General features: G+C 32.0%; 1 protein-coding gene across 1 annotated transcript; it reads right to left on the bottom strand.

Moving 5' to 3' along the window:
* Positions 1–3,149: 3,149 nt before the first annotated feature.
* Positions 3,150–10,188, bottom strand: LOC141644296 (protein neprosin-like). The gene is made up of 7 exons (XM_074453792.1): positions 9,469–10,188; positions 9,095–9,181; positions 8,770–8,991; positions 6,876–7,040; positions 6,177–6,230; positions 5,472–5,618; positions 3,150–3,786 (listed from the first exon to the last, which is right to left on the bottom strand). The coding sequence occupies exons 1-7, from the start codon at positions 9,766–9,768 to the stop codon at positions 3,409–3,411; spliced, it is 1,353 nt and encodes a 450-aa protein (XP_074309893.1). The 5' UTR covers positions 9,769–10,188; the 3' UTR covers positions 3,150–3,408.
* Positions 10,189–10,463: the final 275 nt, after the last annotated feature.

Raw genomic sequence — 10,463 nt, 5'->3', positions numbered from 1 at the left:
TAATAATTTCGATTCAAGCTGATATTGTATTATTTACGTTAACTAGCTGAGTTTATTTTATTTTCACTCATTAAATTTATTTATTATTGATTCTGTTTTATTACTGAAACTTTTACTTAAATCGGTTAAATTTAACTCGAAACGGTTTTAATAACGATCGAAGTTTCTTAACGACGAAGAAACGTACTTATAATAAATAGCAGGCTGGCAGGCTGCTGCCTCATTTCTTCATCCCTTCACGTCTTCTTCTTCCCTTCTTTGTTCTTCTTTTCCTTCGTTTTAATTTTGATCTTCAAAATTGATACTGTTGCTCCGTTTGTCATCCGTTTTCAACTATTTTTGTTCCATAGCGCTCCTTTCGTCGTTCTCGTCAATCCGTTGTAAGTAAAATTCATTTTCGTCATGTATTTTTACAAACCCATTTATATTTTCAGCTTTATTTTTTATAAGACGGTTGTATGTACTAAAATAGACGGTCTTGTAGAAGATTTGTTAGTCATAAATGATTAGTTCAATCGGAAAAAGGTAACAATTATAGATTACTCGATATTACTTGTAAAATATGTTTATTTCGAATCTTTGGTTAGTCTTTTTATAATTAAGACGGTGTATAATTATATATAGGGATCCTTATGGATGTTAATTAGTCAGTTGTATAGTTGAGACGGTGTATACTGATATGTGGAGATGATTGAGACGGTGTATACTGACATGTAGGGATCGTTTTGGGATGCTATTTGGGATCTTGTTTAGTTGTGGTATTGTGCAGTAAATTAGGACTGTTTTTGAGTCCGCTTTGCAGATACTTTGGGACATTTTTGGGACTGTTTTGACTCGGTTTAGGACTGGTTTAGGATTGATTGAACTCTGTTTTGGTACCGTTTTGTCTTTGCCTTGATTTTTTGGGACAGTCGAAATGGAGGTCGTGTGGGCTGTTTTGGCCTCGGTTTTGGGAGCCGTGACAGGCTGGTTTGGGCTCAGTTTTGGGACGGATAAAATGATGCTTTATGGGACTGTTTCTAGGGCGTAAAAGTTGTGACAATTTTCTTGGTGTGCCTGTCAAAAGGGAGGGTCATAATGGTTTATGAACATAAGACAGTAGCTAATGAATATGTTTACATGTTTTGATTTAAATTAATTTCCGTCTCATATTTTATATAAAGATAATTCGTTAATATCGTCCCTTCACATAATTATTTTAGGTGACTCATATGTGGTTGAAGATGAAGAGTAATTTTGGGTTTTAGAAGCTTTCTCAAGTTTATTGCTTGCCTTTTTCTAGCTTAAGGTAACTATTCCGAGTTACTCGACGAATTAATGTCACATTAATAGTTAATGTGTGCCTGTTGTTTGTTAAGTGTTTAGATGATTGATAATGTGTTACTTTCGTTTTTCACATGATAGAAATTAGAAATAGCATGAGAATTATATTGTGATAAATTTTATGATTTGGGCCAAAGTAGGCAAAGACTACGAGTGGGCCGTTGACCGAACAATTTGCTCAAACTAGGTTTAAACCAAATCGGCCTCGATTTGACCGATGACTCGTCGCGGGACTCGGGTCGAGGGTTTGTCTTTGAGGTGAGATTGGTTGTTATTGGAAATTTTATGTTATGTCTTGATATTTGTAATTATCATTTCACATGTTGGTTGTTGGATGAATTGACTGCCTTATACTTCAGTCTTATTGCCTCTTTGCCATTTTAGCTTGTTCTCATGAATTATGAAATTAACGGTTAGCTGGAATTTGAATTATTATTGATATTGGAAATATTGTTGGATTGTCAGCTGAATTGGGTATCCTACTTGTCTTGTGTGGTGTGGGCTAAAGTATTCAAGCTGGGACTAGCCTGGGACTAGGTCCTAGGTGAGTATTTCGGCCTTCATCATAGATAGGTCATTATAGTCTTTGACGAGTGTATGTTCACTGCTTAATAGCCTCTGTGTTCCTGACTTGGTGGGTTTATATCCAAGTTGGGGCATGACCTCGTTACTTATTTTGAGAGTAAGTGGCCAGCTTAAGTACTAGTCAACCCTTTGGTGGACTCCTTAGGGTACTCATGTGGTTTTATCATGGGTCTTGGGTGCAGTGGTGTGTATCCGCATGTCTAGGTCTGCGCAGATTTTAGGCTAGGGTTGTGTTGTGTCTTGGCCATGTTTTGATAGAACCTCTGAGCCAAGATACCGGTTCGATTACCTTCCCTACCTCGTGGTATAGACTCGAGTTACAGAGTGACTATTGACGGGACTAAGAACTTATGCCTGTCTTTGATATATTGCCCTTTCTTGTTTGATGATTCTATGAATCATAGAAGGTGAGATGCAAGCCGGCTATGGTTGATAGAGTTTGGATTCCTGGATGTTATGTGATTCACATGATAGTGTCGTATGAGTCGGTCTAGTATTCACATGCTAGGACTATGTGTTGTTATATTATTGTTCACATGATAAGCACGATTGTCTAGCATCTATATGCTAAGGCTATGTGTTATTCATATTCATATTCTTATGTTTACATGTTATATTAATTATGACATTTCGTGGCTGGGAGAACTCGGAGTTACTCCCCACTGACTGTGGCTTTCGTATTTGTATAAAATGCGAATGACAGGTAGGTGATGCATATATGGGGTACATGGACGAGCTAGCGAGCAAAGTAACCTTGGAACCTAGATTGGCTTTATTTTATTGGGACCCTTAAACACTTTTTATGTCACATACATTTTAGGGACATATGTCTCCCTCTTTACATTTGGTTGTATAATTTGCTATTCGCGACTTTAGCGATGGTTATGTCGTGAAACTTCTAGTTAGACCTTGTATGTTTGACACCTTCCAATTTGGATATCTTTATAACAGGTTCGGGTTTTAAAAATTACAGGTTTTTACCTAAATGAACCTATTACAAATATATCCATGCAGTTTTATTCTAGAATTACGTGTTTACTTTTCCGCGATAAGTGTGGGTGTCACAATATATACATGATTAACATGAATCGAGTCGGTTAACTTGAAAGAGTAATCAAGGGTCGAGAAATTACTATGCATACAACCTTCGTCTTAATCACTAGAGAATTCGAAACCTATTAATTAATACGAAAAATTAAAAACACGAGCACTAAAAGAAAAAAGATAAGAAGCTAGCAAAGGAGCTCACAAACCATACTATATTCATTTTTCTTTTCTCGACAAAAATTTACACCAATGCTTCCTAGTAAAAGTGTGATTAATTCATCACATGTTAGACTAAAAAACAAATATATATAAAAAAAAAGAGATAATCGAAAAAAAAAAATACTATAAAAATCACCAAAACCCCATAAACAATTTTGAGATCGAACCCTTGGCCTCAAACCGATAAAGATATACATAAATTTTCATTTTTCTATTGGGCCTTAAGAATCGGGCCTAAGGGCATCTAACATTTCTACCCGGCCCACCATAGTAAAAATAATTACCCCAAACGTTATTTATCCCACCCCTAATATCGTAACAATTTGGATGATCAGCCAAAACTTTGAGATTGGACAATGGAATTAAGCTATTACCCCAATCTACTACTTGTAAATTTCGAAAATACGATGCTTTTCCGAACCCTTCTCTCGAAAAATGTCCGCTTCCCATTTGTGTCGACGTATGGAAACCTCCGTCTCTTGAATTTACGATTTCACCTCCAAATTGAATCATACTTGCATGGTCACGTAAGTGTGTGAACAAATATGAGGGCCAATACCCGACTAGGATCCCGGAACCAAATTCTAGCCACCAGTTTCCATGTTTCGGATCCTACAATAAATATGATACAATCTTTGTTTAGAAATAATAATTTCGATTGACATAAATAACGACAATTATATAGCCTTAGTCTCAACATGGTTTAAGATCGGCTAACATGAATAATAATGAAAATTGAAAAATAGAGGGAAATAATTACGGAATTATGAAGGTTTATGCTTAATCACAAATTATAGATTCAACGGTCTCAGTTCTCGCACTGTGAAACGGTCTATTTTTGTGAAAATAGATACTCATTTATGTTTATAAATGGGTTGTCTTTTTACATTATAAAACCGTTTCACAATGTGAAACCGTCTTACGTAATAATTATTGATGCTTAATTAATAAGCATTAACCCATCATGTGCATGGTATCAATAACAAAGCAAAGTTGGTGGGAGACAAGAGAGTTTGATTGAGCCGTGCAGACAAAGTTGCTTAGGCTTATAGGATTACTCAACGGTAAAATAAAATATTTAACCTCGAAATAAGCTAATTTTTTTAAATTTTTTACAGACTATTTTACTCTATTACGTTAGATATTAGGTTAATTAATTTATTTTTCAGCATATTTGGTTGATTTTGAGGAAACGTAGATAAATTAATTCCATACCTAAAATTTGTACAATTTACGGCAATTAAATTTAGTTGTACCAATGTGGAGTACCATGCATGCATTACTCCTTGTAAGAAGCAACCTTTATGAGCTTTACTGTTCAAGACTTTATTTGTACAACAAGTCGATCTTATTTGTGACGGTCACAAAAAACTTGTAACATTTCAGAATTCTTTTTCATTTTTGACATTATTTAAATCGAGTGAGTTGCCAGTTTGTCACAAGCTTATGATCATGACAAGTAAAAAATTTTGTTATTTGTACTACATCTATGTAAAATTACATAATACTCCTAATAATTTGGAATGGAATCGTAAAATCAGTTTCGAAATCAGGATTTAAAATTATATGGAAATATGTATGATCGAAAATTTTAATGGGGAGGAGGTGAAATAATAACCTGAAAAATATAATCAAAATTTATGATAAAAAAAAGTCAAAATTTTATCGTCTAAAAGGGACAACCGACCTTGTTAATCCCTTATTCCGGACGACATTAAACAAAAAAAGGGCAATTTATTTTCACAAATGACAAACTTCAACAAAATTTGGCTCTTATACTAAATATATCCTTGACACTTCAAGTACACGTAATTTTTTGTTTTTGTTTTATTACTTTGTGTTTTTTTGTACGTAAAAAGTAAAAAATGAGTTGTAAAAAGAATTACTGAAAGAATAGAAAAAGAGAATAGAATCTTGCAAAGTTGTAAAAATAAAAAGCACAAGGAACAATGACAAATTGAAATGAATGAATATCTAACAACTGGCCTACAAATATCGTGCACGCATGCAATGCAATTTTAAGCAAGATAATAGTTTTACTACAAGATTTGGAATTATTTCTCTAAAGAGTAGTTTCTAAAAATAGGTCGGAATAAACTCATTTTTACTATCAGTGACGAAAATAGGATTTACAATTAAGGAAACGGAAAAGTTCAACTGAGGCGAATAAGCAAATATAATCAATTACTTAGTATATGAGATTATTTATGCATATGTATTATAAACGGTTTTATACATTATTAAGTTCGAGATAATTTGAAGTCGGATAACATAGCTTAATAAGAGGAAATACGTACCTTCCATATTAACAAGCTGATATCAAATTGTCCTCCACTATAGGAAGATGTTGGTGAGATGGCTGCGCCAATTGCAATTCGACTATTAGTTTGAACAAATCCTGAGCACAGCAAATTGTAGCACCCCGTTGCTTGATATGCATCACTCTGCCATATCAAAAAGAAAATGCTCCCTATTAAATACATAGTGTGAGCGGTTTTTCTAATATGTGTTCACCGAATTACTGGGCACGTTGATGAACCAAAATATAAATATTGAGAAAGAATAGAATGATTTTTCTCTGCTTCTCATATGAGAATTTTTTCAAAATATGCCTAATAATGATCACATGTTAAAAGTCTCGCTAAAAAAATTCCATTAATATGGGGAGCGGTCTCAAAAGAAATTACTTGTAACAAAATAAATTACTTCGTACTAATTACTGAGTGCATTATAGATAGTCCCCAGATAAGAATTGTACAAGTCCGTCTATTGGAAAATTAATATTTTGTAATAGTTTGAATATCATTTTTTTTTTCTAAAATAGAACATAAAAATCACCAACTTTTATTTAAAACCGTATTAACTTGAGACAGCTCTCACACCGAATCTTAAAATATAAGTGTAAATAATGCTCCGTATGAGGTTTTAAAAAGTCTGTAATTAAGACCGTCTTAAGCAAGATTAATCGAATGAAAAAAAGATGAGAGTTGAGATTGACTTACAGTCCAATAAGTGAAGAACCTAGGGTAGTTGTCTCCATAAAGCTCTGGACTGACCTATATAAGGAATTAAATGAAGTAATTAGCAAGTTTATTAACTAGCCCTCAATTTCAGTCCTCTAATTAATTTTGTCAGCTACTTGAGTGAGTAGTTACAAACAATAAATTCATCCATCTACATTACTACTTATAATAATAATAATATTAACTTCTGAAAATACCGTACTCCTAGCACTTATTTTAGGTTGCTTCATAGATTAAGCTCTAACCATTTTAGCCGGTTTTATATAAGATCGTTGTATAGTACTAATAACTTGCATGGTGCATGCTGAAATCGTCTTATTTGAGTATTTGTGAAAATATTTTTATACAAGTTGTGTTTACTTGTATAAATAAAGAAGTTTCATTAAAAAATTAAACTGAAACAAGATGCAAGCGATACTAATTTTATAATTTTTCTTAAAAACATATAAAAAAATGATTAAAAATTAATTGAATTATATAAAAAACAGTTAGTTTCTCTTAAGACGAGATATTCATCTTAACATTAAAACAGATCAAATATAATTTCAGTTGAGTATTATTGTCATATTCATATTATTTGACGACCTATCTTAAAGATTAAAACGGATACACCCGTCGTAATTAAACAATAATTTGTCCATTAAAAAAGAGCAAGAGGGAGTAGTAGGAAAGACATGCCTGCCAACCAGCTTCAATAGTGTTAAGATCATCACCAAATGAACCAGAAATGACCCACATTTGTGATAAACTGAACTCATACGGATTAGCTACCTTGGGTGACCATACATTTATGCTTGCCTTTGCTCCATAATATTGATTTCCACTTACATATCCCACTGCATGCTGCAATTTAATTCATTCTACGTATTAATTAACCATCAATCTCTACAAATCTCTATAATACATTATACAAATATTTAGCTGAGACGATTGTAAGTGTGAAACAGATTAAAATTAACTCGTGGGTTAGTGGTATAAAATTTGGAAATTTTCGGTTTCTTACAATGCAAGGAATTATTAGTTTCTTTGATGAATATTTCCAACATTTACAACAAGTTTTAAGATAAATGTTATCATTCAAAAAATTCAAATGAATGAATATAATTAAGCTCAAAATTATCGAGTCTTCCAAGTCTAAGTGTCATGCTTATGGAGTACACAAAACACCACCAAAAGAGAATCAAGTATTGCAAAACTTGTATTCTAAGAAATAAAATCAATTATATACAATAATTTGCCTATGACTAAGTTAAAAAAATCCATTATTATAAAATTCAAACGATTCAAACAAATATAAAAGTAACAAGAGATATTCAGTAGTACACTAGTACATCAATTATTACGTGAGACAATCTTACATGCAATATAAAACCGTCTTATTCCAAAATTTATGATTCAGATAAGTATTTATTTCAAGAAAAAAGGGAGGTTGAAGAGTGAAATGATGGCATCCATAACCATGCACATCATGACTAAAATTCAGAAAAATGTCATCAAGAAAATTAAATAGGAGTGGGTTGACAACTATGTAAGAAACCACATCAAATGAAGAAATACATGAAATTGGAGAATTGTGCTACATGAAGCAACCTGACTATAAACATTTATTATTTTGACAATTTAAACAACAACAACCAACTAGTACCATTAATTTTCTCTTATTTCCTTTCTTTGTCATTAAAATCAGTCCTTTTAAGTTGTTGCCAACTTCTCTGCTATACATTTATTCTTACCATTTTTCATGTATATATCTCCGTTTCCGACCAAGCGAAATATTCATCTATTTTTCGATTTTGTAATACGAGTATGATTGAATAAAGTAAAATGACCTTCTGAGCAAAATATTCATCTATTTTCTGATTTTGTAATACGAGTATGATTGAATAAAGTAAAATGACCTTCTGATATATCGACCCCTAGAGTTGTTACGTAACAACTTATTAGCCATACATTTACCGACATATAATTCATCTAATTAATTACCTAAACGACCTTCTGATATCGATCCCTAGAGTTGTTACGTACCAACGTGTTAAATTAGCGATAAATTTATCGACGCTTAATTAATTAGCTAATTATTCATTTTTTTGTTAATAAACATAGAATTTGTTAAATTACCAATGCAATAAGGCATTTCCCCTAACATTATTACAAGGTTCATACTTTAATTTGCATTGTTATAAAAAGGAGACAACTTCAAAAACTTTAATTGGCTTTATTCAGTTTCTTTTGACCCCTTTGTCTAGAGTGCACCAAAATGAGACCTTATGATCATAATGATGAACATACATGTTTCAATCTCTTTTTCTTTATATTCAATATTTTGAGAATGTCGTCGGTACACCTGGTATATCACGTCACCGTACTCCCATAACTTCCATAAATACTACGTAGTACAATATAATCTAAGTGAAATAAAATTGGTGCATTCACATTGGTCAGAGAATCGGAGTATACGGTTTTTTAGCTTCATATTTTTCCTACATTTTGGATAAATTTATTAAAAAAAATTGAAAAAAAAAATCATGGAGGGTAAATTGATAAAGCAGTAAAAAAGTTAAAAAAAAATTACCTCATGGTCAGTACCAGAAGAGTCTCTTCTAACAAATTTTCTTGGTTTCCTACCAAATCTACTAATAGAACTAACTCTCATCATATCATCTTCACTAGTTCTTCTAATTGGTATGGTTCCTGGTGAACATGTTTCTCCTGTTAAATGCCATAATTGGAATGTTTCTTCAAACATGTTACTACTTCCTACTCTTTCGTGCCCTTTTGGTCGCTCTGGCGGATCCTGTAAAATCAATTAACGCGTTAAGTTTAAAATGATTGAGGGTCGACTGACATGAAATGTCACTGTAATAATAATAAGTTAGTAATATATGAGTATTACTTACCAATGGTTTTTGGCCTCTTAGCATTGGGTGTTCAAAAGCTAGTTGTTCATGTGTTGGAATGCAATCTATAATATCTCCATCTAAACTCTATTACATTGAGCAATAAAATCCATTAGCAATGCAATTAAATGTAATTAACTAATATAAATTGTGTTACTATCATACATTTATTTTAAAAAATTTAATAAGGGTTGTTGCATTAGAAGGAATACAAACAATTCCATGCCTAATGAGACAGTTTTACAGGTGAAATTACTCCAAACCTTAAGGAGTACATAAGAAGCTGAGTTTTCACGTGTGAAACTGTCTCATATAAGATTCGCTGAAAAGCGATAAATAAAGGAAGTAATTAAAAGGAAGGAAAGTATACATACTTGTATAGTTTTGATAGGAGTTCTATTGATCTTGGTAAGATGTTCTCTTATCCTTCTAAGCTTGTAAACTTCATCAATTGGTCTAAAACTTTGAGTATCATTGTTTACTTTGTCTTGAAAGTTGGATTCCAAAGAAGAATGAACTTGAAACACCAAAGAAGAAGTAACAAGGAGGAATAGAGCAATTGTTGATGAAGAAAATATCTTTAATAAACACCCAATAAAATGGATAAATTCCATTTTATTATAATAATATATGCAATAATATTTGTTGTTATTCCTTTGTATTTTTCCCTTCATTTCTTGTCTACATTGATGATCTTGTCTTCTTCTTTTTCTTCTTGATCTTCTTCTACATTGACATTGATAGTCTTCTTCTTCTTGTTTTTCTTGTATTTCTTGTAGTTGTTTAATGTTTTTTCCTTGATTTTCCCATATAAATGCACCTAACACCAATTTTCATTGAAGATGTAACAATAAAAATAAAAAATCCCTATTTCCAAGAATTTGAATGCACAAAAATGACAAACAATATGAATAAACTTGCTTCTATTCTATGCTTATGTTCTCTTGTCTTAATGACACTACTTGTTTCTAGAGAAAGAAAGAGAAGCAAGAGTTTACTCTTAACTTGTTTATTATATGAAAATGAGATGGGATTTAATTGTAAGAGCTAAGACCATGTGGAGATGGGTTGGAGCTATTAATACTTGGTGTTATGATCAAAACATGCATATTATATAGTTTTAGACTAATGTTTAGAAGAAAAAAAAAAAAGCAAATTCTCACTTTAGATGGGTGGTCCCGAGCTGATATTAAGGCGGATAAAATGTGACTATTTTACGATAAAACGTAAATATTTTCTGACAAAAGTTATCATTAATAGTTTATTGTTAGAAAAGACAATTTTAGTTATAACCTATATTATATGGTCATTTTCTATTACAAATGGTGATGTTTTTTCATCTTAAATTAATACCGTCTTAAGAGAGACT

This window comes from Silene latifolia, chromosome 2, assembly GCF_048544455.1.
Source record: "Silene latifolia isolate original U9 population chromosome 2, ASM4854445v1, whole genome shotgun sequence".
Lineage (NCBI taxonomy): Eukaryota > Viridiplantae > Streptophyta > Magnoliopsida > Caryophyllales > Caryophyllaceae > Silene > Silene latifolia.
The sequence above is the reverse complement of the archived record's forward strand: the minus strand, read 5'-3'. Positions and strand labels throughout refer to the sequence as shown.